General features: G+C 43.1%; 2 protein-coding genes across 2 annotated transcripts in view; one reads left to right on the plus strand and one right to left on the minus strand.

Annotated features, from left to right (window-relative positions):
* The window catches only part of LOC139757129 (uncharacterized), a 98495-nt gene that overhangs the window by 56720 nt on the left and 27185 nt on the right, over positions 1-14590 (minus strand). The window lies entirely within an intron of this gene.
* On the plus strand, positions 5884-13318 carry LOC139756985 (sialate:O-sulfotransferase 1-like). The gene is made up of 6 exons (XM_071676926.1): positions 5884-6261; positions 7186-7342; positions 7722-7996; positions 10749-10868; positions 11996-12149; positions 12728-13318. Exons 1-6 carry the CDS (start codon positions 6117-6119, stop codon positions 12921-12923), a joined length of 1047 nt encoding a protein of 348 aa, XP_071533027.1. The 5' UTR covers positions 5884-6116; the 3' UTR covers positions 12924-13318.

Consider the following 14590-nt stretch of genomic DNA (forward strand, 5'->3'; position numbering starts at 1 on the left):
AAATCATTTTCCCTAACCCTCTCACTTTGCACACCACCTCGACCAAAACACCCTATATCTGCCACTCTATCATCAAACACATTCAACAAACCTTCAAAATACTCACTCCATCTCCTTCTCACATCACCACTACTTGTTATCACCTCCCCATTAGCCCCCTTCACTGAAGTTCCCATTTCCTCCCTTGTCTTACGCACTTTATTTACCTCCTTCCAAAACATCTTTTTATTCTCCCTGAAATTTTATGATACTCTCTCACCCCAACTCTCATTTGCCCTCTTTTTCACCTCTTGCATCTTTCTCTTGACCTCCTGTCTCTTTCTTTTATACCTCTCCCACTCATTTGCATTTTTTCCCTGCAAAAATCGTTCAAATGCCTCTCTCTTCTCTTTCACTAACAATCTTACTTCTTCATTCCACAACTCACTACCTTTTCTAATCAACCCACCTCCCACGCTTCTCATGCCACAAGCATCTTTTGCGCACTCCATCACGGCTTCCCTAAATACATCCCATTCCTCCCCCACTCCCCTTACCTCCTTTGTTCTCACCTTTTTCTATTCTGTACTCAGTCTCTCCTGGTACTTCCTCACACAAGTCTCCATCCCAAGCTCACTTACTCTCACCACTCTCTTCACCCAAACATTCTCTCTTCTTTTCTGAAAACCCCCACATATCTTCACCTTAGCCTCCACAAGATAATGATCAGACATCCCTCCAGTTGCACCTCTCAGCACATTAACATCCAGAAGTCTCTCTTTCGTGCGTCTATCAATTAACACGTAATCCAATAACGCTCTCTGGCCATCTCTTCTACTTACATACGTATACTTATGTATATCTCGCTTTTTAAACCAGGTATTCCCAATCACCAGTCCTTTTTCAGCACATAAATCTACAAGCTCTTTACCATTTCCATTTACAACATTGAACACTCCATGTATACCAATTATTCCCTCAACTGCCACATTACTCACCTTTGCATTCAAATCACTCATCACTATAACCCGGTCTTGTGCATCAAAACCACTAACACACTCATTCAGCTGCTCCCAAAACACTTGCCTCTCATGATCTTTTTTCTCATGCCCAGGTGCATATGCACCAATAATCACCCATCTCTCTCCATCAACTTTCAGTTTTACCCATATCAATCTAGAATTTACTTTCTTACACTCTATCACATACTCCCACAACTCCTGATTCAGGAGTAGTGCTACTCCTTCCCTTGCTCTTGTCCTCTCACTAACCCCTGACTTTACTCCCAAGACATTCCCAAACCACTCTTCCCCTTTACCCTTGAGCTTCGTTTCACTCAGAGCCAAAACATCCAGGTTCCTTTCCTCAAACATACTACCTATCTCTCCTTTTTTCTCATCTTGGTTACATCCACACACATTTAGACACCCCAATCTGAGCCTTCGAGAAGGATGAGCACTCCTCGCGTGACTCCTTCTTCTGTTTCCCCTTTTAGAAAGTTAAAATACAAGGAGGGGAGGGTTTCTGGCCCCCCGCTCCCGTCCCCTTTAGTCGCCTTCTACGACACGTGAGGAATGCGTGGGAAGTATTCTTTCTCCCCTATCCCCAGGGATAATATATATATACATATATATATATATATATATATATATATATATATATATATATATATATATATATATATATATATATATATATATATACATATATATATATATATATATATATATATATATATATATATATATAGATAGATAGATAGATAGATAGATAGATAGATAGATAGATAGATAGATTTTTTTTTTTTTTTTTTTTTTTTTTTTTATACTTTGTCGCTGTCTCCCGCGTTTGCGAGGTAGCGCAAGGAAACAGACGAAAGAAATGGCCCCCCCCCCCATACACATGTACATACACACGTCCACACACGCAAATATACATACCTACACAGCTTCCCATGGTTTACCCCAGACGCTTCACATGCCTTGCTTCAATCCACTGACAGCACGTCAACCCCTGTATACCACATGACTCCAATTCACTCTATTTCTTGCCCTCCTTTCACCCTCCTGCATGTTCAGGCCCCGATCACACAAAATCTTTTTCACTCCATCTTTCCACCTCCAATTTGGTCTCCCTCTTCTCCTCGTTCCCTCCACCTCCGACACATATATCCTCTTGGTCAATCTCTCCTCACTCATTCTCTCCATGTGCCCAAACCATTTCAAAACACCCTCTTCTGCTCTCTCAACCACGCTCTTTTTATTTCCACACATCTCTCTTACCCTTACGTTACTTACTCGATCAAACCACCTCACACCACACATTGTCCTCAAACATCTCATTTCCAGCACATCCATCCTCCTGCGCACATCTCTATCCATAGCCCACGCCTCGCAACCATACAACATTGTTGGAACCACTGTTCCCTCAAACATACCCATTTTTGCTTTCCGAGATAATGTTCTCGACTTCCACACATTTTTCAAGGCTCCCAAAATTTTCGCCCCCTCCCCCACCCTATGATCCACTTCCGCTTCCATGGTTCCATCCGCTGACAGATCCACTCCCAGATATCTAAAACACTTCACTTCCTCCAGTTTTTCTCCATTCAAACTCACCTCCCAATTGACTTGACCCTCACCCCTACTGTACCTAATAACCTTGCTCTTATTCACATTTACTCTCAACTTTCTTCTTCCACACACTTTACCAAACTCAGTCACCAGCTTCTGCAGTTTCTCACATGAATCAGCCACCAGCGCTGTATCATCAGCGAACAACAACTGACTCACTTCCCAAGCTCTCTCATCCCCAACAGACTTCATACTTGCCCCTCTTTCCAGGACTCTTGCATTTACCTCCCTTACAACCCCATCCATAAACAAATTAAACAACCATGGAGACATCACACACCCCTGGCGCAAACCTACATTCACTGAGAACCAATCACTTTCCTCTCTTCCTACACGTACACATGCCTTACATCCTCGATAGATATACATTCTTATTACCATGCAGTTTATGATGTTCTAAATTTCATTGTTATGTTGGTTTTTTTGAATTAGTAATGTTGATATACATCTTAGAAGAATCCTAGGATTTAGAATTAGAGAATCCAAATTCTAAAAAGAGACAAAATTCATTCCAGTAAAACTTTCTTTTCTAAATTACCAAGGGAACTGTGAGGTAATTACAGTAATGCTGGTTTTCAAAAAAAAAGAGTTATGACGAAATAGCAATTGATTTACATGAAAAGTATCAGGAATTGTTTGAAAATTAAGAAATGAAATAGTCAAATTGTCACAGGAAATTCCAAGATTCATATAGGTCCTTAACTTTGTAAAAATCTTCCTTAAGGTCTATAAAAAGAATCAAAGTATTTCCAATATGCATGAAAGTTTAAAATCATATCAGAATCAACTACAAGTTTTTGGAAATATCTTTAATACTTAAATACAATTTTGCTCTCTTTTTGATATGGTGAATTTGCCTCTCCTCAGAAAATCGTCAGGTGAGCAATCTCCTGGAAACTCTACACAGCAGAGTGATGGAGAGAAAAGGTAAGCGGCACTTTTAGTATCTATGTGTTCAAATACCATCAGAGCCGCGGTAGATGGAAGTCCAAGCTACTCCCACCCACTTAAGGTTGGGACACACGTATAGATACCAGAATCCAGGTGTGTCTTATAACCTCCGTGTTGCCGAGGCAGCCAGGCACCCAGTCCAGGGTTCGAATCTCAGCCGTGGTGTATGTATATATCTGCCCATCGATGTATATATATATATATATATATATATATATATATATATATATATATATATATATATATATATATATATATATATAATAGAGTTGATAGAGATGCTCTGTGGAAGGTATTAAGAATATATGGTGTGGGAGGCAAGTTGTTAGAAGCAGTGAAAAGTTTTTATCGAGGATGTAAGGCATGTGTACGTGTAGGAAGAGAGGAAAGTGATTGGTTCTCAGTGAATGTAGGTTTGCGGCAGGGGTGTGTGATGTCTCCATGGTTGTTTAATTTGTTTATGGATGGGGTTGTTAGGGAGGTGAATGCAAGAGTTTTGGAAAGAGGGGCAAGTATGAAGTCTGTTGGGGATGAGAGAACTTGAGAAGTGAGTCAATTGTTGTTCGCTGATGATACAGCGCTGGTGGCTGATTCATGTGAGAAACTGCAGAAGCTGGTGACTGAGTTTGGTAAAGTGTGTGAAAGAAGAAAGTTAAGAGTAAATGTGAATAAGAGCAAGGTTATTAGGTACAGTAAGGTTGAGGGTCAAGTCAATTGGGAGGTGAGTTTGAATGGAGAAAAACTGGAGGAAGTGAAGTGTTTTAGATATCTGGGAGTGGATCTGGCAGCGGATGGAACCATGGAAGCGGAAGTGGATCATAGGGTGGGGGAGGGGGCGAGAACTCTGGGAGCCTTGAAGAATGTGTGGAAGTCGAGAACATTATCTCGGAAAGCAAAAATGGGTATGTTTGAAGGAATAGTGGTTCCAACAATGTTGTATGGTTGCGAGGCGTGGGCTATGGATAGAGTTGTGCGCAGGAGGATGGATGTGCTGGAAATGAGATGTTTGAGGACAATGTGTGGTGTGAGGTGGTTTGATCGAGTAAGTAACGTAAGGGTAAGAGAGATGTGTGGAAATAAAAAGAGCGTGGTTGAGAGAGCAGAAGAGGGTGTTTTGAAATGGTTTGGTCAGATGGAGAGAATGAGTGAGGAAAGATTGACCAAGAGGATATATGTGTCGGAGGTGGAGGGAACGAGGAGAAGAGGGAGACCAAATTGGAGGTGGAAAGATGGAGTGAAAAAGATTTTGTGATCGGGGCCTGAACATGCAGGAGGGTGAAAGGAGGGCAAGGAATAGAGTGAATTGGAGCGATGTGGTATACTGGGGTTGACGTGCTGTCAGTGGATTGAATCAAGGCATGTGAAGCGTCTGGGGTAAACCATGGAAAGCTGTGTAGGTATGTATATTTGCGTGTGTGGACGTATGTATATACATGTGTATGGGGGTGGGTTGGGCCATTTCTTTCGTCTGTCTCCTTCAGCGGGGTAGCGCCAGAAAAAGACAAAAATGGCCACATTCATTCACACTCAGTCTTTAGCTGTCATGTGTTACGCACCAAAACCACAGCTCCCTATCCACATTGTTAGATATATGTATGCTGTCTGCACTAACCATGTCCTCAGTCATTCTGATCCATTCATCCTTTGCATGCCGTTAGGCTCCTGAAGTTGCTGTCAAAAGGAATTTCCTTCAGCACTAAATATAAGTAACTCCAATTTCTTTCTTTTTAAGATGGTGAGCTACTCCAGCAGAACCTGTCTACAGCCTTCTGGCAGCCGTGGAAAGACGATGAACCGAACAGCTTATGTGTCGACTACAAAACCAGGTCAGGTTAGGTTAGGTCAGGTCAGATTTTCCATCCCTGTGTGAAGATCACCGGCGACACCTTGTGGTGATTCAGGTCACTAATAAAAGGCAAGAACTGGACAGGTCACTCATCACTGTATCTCTATGAGGCCTTGAGTCAGGTAGAGAGGCAGGTCACTCGTAATAATGACCTGTCGAAACTAAAGTATGCGACACCAGGAAAGGTGACCTGAGACCTCTTGACTCACCAGTGAGACCAAGTCAGATAAGGTCATAAATAGCTGTCATCTGGATAACCAATTTTTATCACCTTTGAGATAGGTGACAATAAATCTTTAAAAAAATATGTGAAACTATTTTCCCCTTATCAGATAAGTTACTTCATGAAATAGTTGATATAAGATAAGGCTTTTGAAGGCCTTAGATGAGCAAAACCACATTTCAGAGGTTTATTTAAATTCGGCAAAGGTTTTAGATCAAATATATTGTGTCTTAGGTTGTCCCATACTACGCTTTCCCATGTCTGGGAATGAAATAGATATGAATGTCTACATGAACTCTGTTAATGTAGGGTCTTTTCACTTTCATTCGAGTCTGTCATAATCATCAGTGATAACATGAAAGATCAATTCTAAGAGAGAAGAAAAAAAGATTCATTGGAAAGTAGCTGACTTGTGCTGGAAGTCACTATTGTACATTGTTACGATAAAACGTTTTCTGTTTCATGAACACTGTTGCCACATCTCATGGACAGGTTCGGGAAGGGTTTACAACGGGTGTGGTTGTTATCGTACCCCGGCTCCGGCAATACCTGGATCAGGTACCTGCTGGAGGGAGCCACCGGCGTCTTCACCGGTTCTGTGTTCAAAGACATTATGATCTACAATGACGGTGAGTTCATCACGCAGAACGATGCTGTATTTATCATACTAGGGATCAGGAGACTACAATGAGACCACACACCCCACGAGATCGATGAGTAAGGCAAAAACTACATAGCACACCCTGGAAGGTCAGTGAGTGAGAGGTCATTGGAACCTATTACATCCGTGTCAGAACAGTTAAAGGCATAACCTCTGCAGGATTTCGGTGATGGTAGTAGGTCGTACTTCAACGAGAGACTAGACTTCTTGACTTCAGTGTTCCGAAGATATATAAAGAATCTTCGAAGCAGTGAGGCATTTTGAGTGACGAAGGTAAACAGTGATGATGCAGCAGATGACTTTGGTAAGCCCAGTGGGAGAACTCAGAGTTTCTCAAGTAAGCTGATGGGTGCAAAGGGGCTCTTTGCTCCGGGGCTCTTTGCTCCGGGGGGTTTGTAAGTGTCTGTTGGCTGGATTCAAGAACTAGGTCGATGGTGGACTGGGAGACAGGTGGTGCCATGGTGAGGCAGTCTCTGGTAGATGACGATGGTAAAGTGAGTGGCGATCATTTGAGCTTCTCCTCCGCCAGATATCTCCAGGAGGGTAAGGCAATAGGCTTCCTTTATGGGTGTTGACGTAACTGTGTGGTTCTAAGTCTCATAATTCATAAAGGGCATCAAGAGCACCAGCTTCTTTGGGATGAGACTGATGGATGTAATTTCTTCAGGACACACTCTGCTAGGGAAGGAACTGTGTTAGTAAGTCGTCATCGTAAAGAACCAGTTGCATTTCAACTACGATTCTTCATGCCTTAGTATCATTAATGCAATAAGACTTACTCTCCATCACCTCTAGATACATATCACTAACGTGTAGAATGTACGAACGAAATCTGTCAACAGTACGACCTAATCCTAGCCTCCTGTCATATACCATTATGCTTATCCCGCAGGAATGCTGGGAGAGGCGGACGCTCCTACTAGTGGCAGAACTTTGGTTCAGAAGACTCATGGCCTTTCCATCGGGCTACCTTCGAAGGGTCTGAACTCTCGCTTTGATCTGGGCAAACATCATCTGCCAACTATTCTCCTCATCCGCGACCCAGCCAAGTAGGTCAAGTGAGCTGTAGAACTGCGTTCTGCGGTTCACTGGAGAGGTAAAGGTCCATGTGAACATGTCGCCCGGAATCTTGACTGAAAAGGTCGAGTCTCGTGGATGAAGAATGTGGGAGACTATTTGTTTAGGGAGGAGGAGGGTTTCGGGGACGTCGACTGGCGGGACTGGTTTTGGGAACTGAGGAATCTAGTAGTAGAGCTGATGGAAGGTCCTCGGAAGTGCGGAATGATTGGTGAGTAATTAAATCCAGTAACTGAATGAAGATGTGACGTTCACAGTGATTGGTGAGTGATGTGATCTTTACGATGACTGGTGACTGACATATTCACAGTGATTGGTGACTGCTGAGATCTCCATTTACTCACCATTCAGAGAATGGCTCCTTCGTGACCACGAGACGCAGAGAGGTGGCTGCAGGCTGTCGACGTTCGGTCTACATCAAGCCTTGGACTTTCTTAAATTCATGAGAGTAAATGTTTGTCAGCAGATGCAAGCGGAGTCGAACAAGTATACATGGATGGCAGCCTTATCAAGCAACGCTTCATGGCATCTGAGTAGTTTTATAAAGGTTCTCTTCAATTTCAACCATGGCATCCCGAGCCTCACAACACAGTCGTGGGCCACCTGCGGCCCGCGGGCCGCCGCTTGTGCGTCCGGGCTTTAAAGAGGCTACTGGTAGTCTTGTTACCTTTATAGTAGTTGGTCAGAGAGCAGAGCAACGTCGCATTTGATATGTCTGTGTATACTAACATCCAAAAACATGTTCCACTGAACGCCATGGCATAATTAGCACGCAGTAATGATTGTCGCTTTGGCTTTTTCTGATTTTTGAACACATGTTCGTTGCTCTTCAGGAAGGTGGAAAAATAAATTCCCAAACGCCATTTTCAGTATGTTTTTAAAACTTATAGAGAGACAGAGAGAGCTTTCGCCCTCCTTTGGGCATCATTGGACGAATACAATTCAATTCTTAATTAAGGACGAAACAGCCTCGCCAAAGATGTCGTATCACTCGCTACCCTGGGGTAAGGACCACTTTCCATGTAAGAGACCCATTGTTACCCTGGACCTTTGTAAAGGCCCCTGCTGCCTAATGCTGTGCTACTTTCACTAGCAGGGAAATGACAACTCCTGTTTTTATCTACATTACTCTGGGTTTACTTCCTCACACTCTTTCACATATCCCCACACCCCGTGCTTCAGCGGGTGCACTGCCTCTCACTTAGCTCTCGCCCTCACACTAACCCTTGAGTTAACCTCTAGTACATTCGTAACTATCACTTCCCCATTCATATAAACTTTGCTTCACTCAGCGCTGAAACATCCAGGTTCCATTCCTTATGCACATCACCTACGTATCTTTCTCCTCTCTTCTTATCTCGGTTACATCCGACCTATTCATTCTCAGCTTGTCGTGCAAGAAAACCATGGTGGACGGGAGCGGGGAACTGGAAATCCTACCCTTCTTGTATCTCAGTTTCTGAAAGTGGGAATAGAAGGAGGCAAGAGAGGAATGCTCATCCTCCTCGAAGAATGAGGCTTGAGCGTTTGAATGTGTGTGTGTGTGTGTGTGTGTGTGTGTGTGTGTGTGTGTGTGTGTGTGTGTGTGTGTGTCTGTGTCTGTGTGTCTGTGTATGTGTATCGTATGTGTATGTGTGTGTGTGTGTGTGTGTGTGTGTGTGGATGTAACCCAGATGAGAAGAAGGGAGAGATAGGTAGCACATTTGAGGAAAGGAAAATGGATGTTCTGACTTTGAGTAAAAGAAAGCTCACGAGTAGCGAGGAAGAATGACTCGGGAATTTCTTCAGGGTGAAGTTAGTGGTTAGTGTGAGGGCGAGAGATGAGGAAGGGATTGCACTCTTACTAAAGATAGAGATGTGGTAGTGTGTGATAGAGTGTAAGGAAGCGGGCTCCAGAATTATGTGCGTAAAAATGTAAGTGGATTACGAGAAGTGGGTGATTATTACTGCTTATTTACCTGACCACAAGAGGACAACTGAGAAAGAGAGGCGGTTGCTTTAGGAGCTGAGTTAGTGTGTCAGCAGTTCTATTGGCTGAGAGAGTGTGTCAACGGTTCTGTTGCGAGAGATCGGTTATTTGTGATGGGTGACTGGAATGCAAAAGTGGGCCATGCGGCAGTTGAGGTTATAACTTGAGGCCATTGGGTTTTCAGTGATATGAATGGAAATCGTGGACTGCTTGTGGAATAAGGTGTTGGACAAAGACTGTTGATTGGGAATACCCAGCTTAAGAAAAAGAACAGTCATAATTAAGTATATACTTGGAAAAGGAAAGATTGTGAGCAGGCATTTTTGGATTACATACCAAATGATAGGCATGTAATAGAGACTCATTGATGTGAATGTGCTTGGAAAAAAAAGCTTGTGTAGAGATACCGAAAGGAACGAGTGTAGAATAGCAAAAGGTAAGAGTAGACGATGATAAGGAAGTGGGTAAGGAAAGGGAGGTATTCAGGGAAAGTGCTGGCATAGGCAAGAAATGTATGAGAATGCGGAAGGTGGGAGGTGGGCAGATTAAAAAGGTTAGTGAGTGATGGGATGACGAAATTAAGTTAATGAAAGAAAAAAAAGCATATGGCGGTACTTACTGGGAAGGAATCCGAGTAATTGGGAGATGTGCAAAAGAAAGTGGCGTAAGGGCAAGAAAAAAGTGCATGGGCTGAAAAAGATGGCAACTGAGAGTTAGGATGAGTGAGTATCAACAAACCTCAGGGAAAATAAGAAAAATCACTCATAATTAGAAAGTTACCGTCTTGTTTCACTGTTCAATGATTGTTCCTTTATCGAAATCTTTGTAAATTTGTTCTATTTCACTAGATAATCCTTTGGATAAATATTGATTATCATCACGACTGTGCAATTCTTTCTTACACTTATCACTCTCTTCATGGAAGTTCAGACCGTCCTTTAATGAGGGTTAATCTCCCTCGTCCTTTGCCTTCTTTTAACCTCCTTTGTATCTTTTATTCCTCCGGACTTACTAGGTAAGACCTTACCTCCGTTGCCTCCAGTAATATGAGAAGTGTTTTTCCTAATTCGCCGCCTGAATTCTTTCTTTCCATCTACTTCAAGTCGATGCACACCTGCGTGTACACATTACCATCGCTTCGAACTCTGAGGTATTGATGGAGCTCTTCTCTGTCTTTGACTGAAACATTTCAATCTTTTGAGTGATGTGTGTCTATATCTCACGATAGATCATGTCAGTTTCGGTTGTAAACAAATCTGAAACAATAGAAGGAGACTGGTTTGGAGCTAACCAGAAAATCGAATCTAATTGACATGAGGACAAAACCCGTGTCAAATCACTTTCGAAGCTTCATCTTGACTTTGACAAATTCACTTTGTATCTTTGTTTTCTCTTTTAACTTATCATTCTAATTCCATGTTTTCTTTTCTTGGTATGGAGCAGAGCCTTCATCTCATCCTGGAACTTTAAGATGTCCAAGACGAACAAACACACAGCCTCGATGCCCAAGGAGAGTTTTGCTACTTCAAGTGAGTCATCATTGTAGATGGTCTGTTGCCGGGGAGGGGGGTGATGTGAGCTAAATGTATGTACGTCTTTCCTCATAAGCATCCCTTTATAAATGTTTGTTCGTTGAAATTATAGCTGCCCAACAACAACAACAACAACAACAACAACAACACACACACACACACACACACACACACACACACACACACACGCCCACAGTGAACAGTTCTTCGAAAGAGGCAGGATAGAACAACAAAAGGCCTTAACATAGAATTAAAGAAGGGACTCTGACAACATGTAAAGAGGTTCGTCTATGGCATAAGAGCACTTAAAGAATGGAATAAACGCTGCGAAGAAATTATTAGTTCGTAAACCACACAGACTGTCAAAGTTGTATGATAGTAAAGATGATTTAAGGATGGCTTCCAACGAGTGTAAAACTCTAGGCTGGGCAGTTGTGACGTCTCTTTCTTTCTCTACACAATTAAGCTTTAGAACTCAAAGATGAACCGTTGTCATTTCTCTCTCTTTCCCTGTACCGCTAAGCATTGGAACTCTTTCCAGTTTCGTGTCTTTATGAACAGCTAACAGTTGCCTCTTAGAAAACATTCATATCTTTTTCCTTTTTCTTTCCTCATTTTTTCTCTATTCTGTTTTTTTGTCCAAACAAAAGTACCATATATGCTCTCTTTATCCCAGTTGTTTCTGCTGACTTCCACCCACATCAGCCATCCACAGATGACTACACTGGACAGAACTGTAAGGGTTGTATTGGCTCTTCTCGAGGGTGAGGTCATTCGTTGGTTACCTCTTCGGTTAAGGTCAATATGTTTGCTGCTCTTAGGTTGAGGTCATATATTGGCTATCTCTTGAGCGAAGGTCAATATGTTAGCTGCTCTCGAGGGTGAGGTCATATGTTGGCTGCTCTTGGAATGAGGTCATTTCTACAAAGCGAAAGATGTACCCACGGTAATCCTATAGAGACTATTCAAGGAAAAAAAAAGAAATCTTGCCCTTAATCCCTCTGACAGAGTGAACATCCAAGACGAGTAACTGAACCAAGTATAGAGTTCAAAGTAAATCAACATCAATCAACATATTTACCCATCAAAACTTCATTTCAGTGAAGAGAACTAATCTTACACAGGCTTCCACGAGCACGTGGCGTTAGCGATCCCTCGCTGGGGGGAATTAGTGCTGGACAAGCTATTGTGGAGTTCTGCCCCGGTCCATGTGCTTCACTACGAGGATCTAGTGCAAAACACCACCCACCATCTCCGCCAGGTCCTCCACTTCCTCAGGTAATGGTCAAGCGGAGTACCTCACACTGCACTTCCCTCCTACACTGTTACGTTTACCTCATGTATTGATTCATGTTGTCACTGCTGCAAACCCCTCATGAACTGCTACATCCTGATGCTACTTCAAATCCCTCATTAACTGCTACATTCTGATTCTGCTTCAAACCCCATACGAAATGCTTCATTTCGACACTGCTTCAAATCCCTCATGAACTGCTACATTCAGATGCTACTTCAAATCCCATACGAACTGCTATATCTTGACACTGCTTCGAATCCCTCATGAAGCACTTCATCTCATTACAGACTTTTTTTTTGTCATTTTTTTCAATAGACAACCCAGTCGTGGGCTAGTCAGGCCCACTGATGTCTGTCTCTCATGTAAACTCATGTACCTCGAATCCCTCACGTCAGACTTCATCTTGACTGGAAAAGTCCCACGATCATGGTTGAGGGTCAGGCCTCCTGCATCGAACCACTAACACAACCTTCCCACACCCGGGAACAGCAGCGGACAGTGTGTGTGTGTGTGTGTGTGTGTGTGTGTGTGTGTGTTAAAACCAGTAAATCTCCCCCAGGGTGCCAGAGGACGAAGGTCGGTTGTCCTGCGTATTGTCCCATCTGTCGGGATCCTTCAGACGCATCGCCAGGGAAGTCATCGATCCCTATACAAAGAAGGAGAAGAAGGCCATCACTAACGCCGTCAGGAGAGTGAACCGCTTGCTGCTGGCGCTGAACTACCCGACCCTTCCTGCTTACCGCCACCTCTTATAAGCCACGACAAAACGGATAGATCAGTACCAGACCAGAGCACAATATCCCTAGGGATAGGGAAGAAAGAATACTTTCCATGTATTCCAAGCGTGTCGTAGAAGGCGACTTAAAGGGAAGGGGACGGGGGACTGGAAATCCTCCCCTCTAGTATTTTACTTTTCCAAAAGATGGAACAAAAAAGAGGGCCAAATGAGGATATTCCCTCTTTAGCTCAGTCCTCTGTTCTAGACGCTACATCGCTACCGCGGTAAATTATGTATAGGTATATGTGTGGGTGTGGGTGTGTACCTAATCCCCTCTAACGGCAAGGATTCGAGCCCCCTTCCACGTGGTGCATACTATTTCTCCTGATCCTTGACTTGTTTGTGTGTATATATATATATATATATATATATATATATGTGTGTGTGTGTGTGTGTGTGTGTGTGGATCAGGTGTTTGCTTTGAAGAATGTATGTGAGAAATACTTAGAAAAGCAAATGGATTTGTATGTAGCATTTATGGATCTGGAGAAGGCATATGATAGAGTTGATAGAGATGCTCTGTGCAAGGTATTAAGAATATATGGTGTGGGAGGAAAGTTGTTAGAAGCAGTGAAAAGTTTTTATCGAGGATGTAAGGCATGTGTACGTGTAGGAAGAGAGGAAAGTGATTGGTTCTCAGTGAATGTAGGTTTGCGGCAGGGGTGTGTGATGTCTCCATGGTTGATTAATTTGTTTATGGATGGGGTTGTTAGGGAGGTAAATGCAAGAGTTTTGGAAAGAGGGGCAAGTATGAAGTCTGTTGGGGATGAGAGAGCTTGGGAAGTGAGTCAGTTGTTGTTCGCTTATGATACAGCACTGGTGGCTGATTCATGTGAGAAACTGCGGAAGCTGGTGACTGAGTTTGGTAAAGTGTGTGGAAGAAGAAAGTTAAGAGTAAATGTGAATAAGAGCAAGGTTATTAGGTACAGTAGGGTTGAGGGTCAAGTCAATTGGGAGGTGAGTTTGAATGGAGAAAAACTGGAGGAAGTGAAGTGTTTTAGATATCTGGGAGTGGATCTGGCAGCGGATGGAACAATGGAAGCGGAAGTGGATCATAGGGTGGGGGAGGGGGCGAAAATTCTGGGGGCCTTGAAGAATGTGTGGAAGTCGAGAACATTATCTCGGAAAGCAAAAATGGGTATGTTTGAAGGAATAGTGGTTCCAACAATGTTGTGTGGTTGCGAGGCGTGGGCTATGGATAGAGTTGTGCGCAGGAGGATGGATGTGCTGGAAATGAGATGTTTGAGGACAATGTGTGGTGTGAGGTGGTTTGATCGAGTGAGTAACGTAAGGGTAAGAGAGATGTGTGGAAATAAAAAGAGCGTGGTTGAGAGAGCAGAAGAGGGTGTTTTGAAGTGGTTTGGGCACATGGAGAGAATGAGTGAGCAACGATTGACCAAGAGGATATATGTGTCGGAGGTGGAGGGAACGAGGAGAAGAGGGAGACCAAATTGGAGGTGGAGAGATGGAGTGAAAAAGATTTTGTGTGATCGGGGCCTGAACATGCAGGAGGGTGAAAGGAGGGCTAGAAATAGAGTGAATTGGAGCGATGTGGTATACCGGGGTTGACGTGCTGTCAGTGGATTGAATCAAGGCATGTGAAGCGTCTGGGGTAAACCATGGAAAGCTATGTAGGTATGTATA

Source organism: Panulirus ornatus, chromosome 24 (assembly GCF_036320965.1).
Source record: "Panulirus ornatus isolate Po-2019 chromosome 24, ASM3632096v1, whole genome shotgun sequence".
NCBI lineage: Eukaryota > Metazoa > Arthropoda > Malacostraca > Decapoda > Palinuridae > Panulirus > Panulirus ornatus.

What these genes read in the sequence shown, in the direction of transcription:
- LOC139756985 (XM_071676926.1), top strand. Translation starts at nt 6,117, where the DNA reads ATGGACAGGTTCGGGAAGGGTTTACAACGGGTGTGGTTGTTATCGTAC. An exon ending in CTCATCCGCGACCCAGCCAA is followed by an intron (nt 7,343 to 7,721) that starts GTAGGTCAAGTG and finishes CTCACCATTCAG; the next exon opens with AGAATGGCTCCTTCGTGACC. An exon ending in GGAGAGTTTTGCTACTTCAA is followed by an intron (nt 10,869 to 11,995) that starts GTGAGTCATCAT and finishes AATCTTACACAG; the next exon opens with GCTTCCACGAGCACGTGGCG.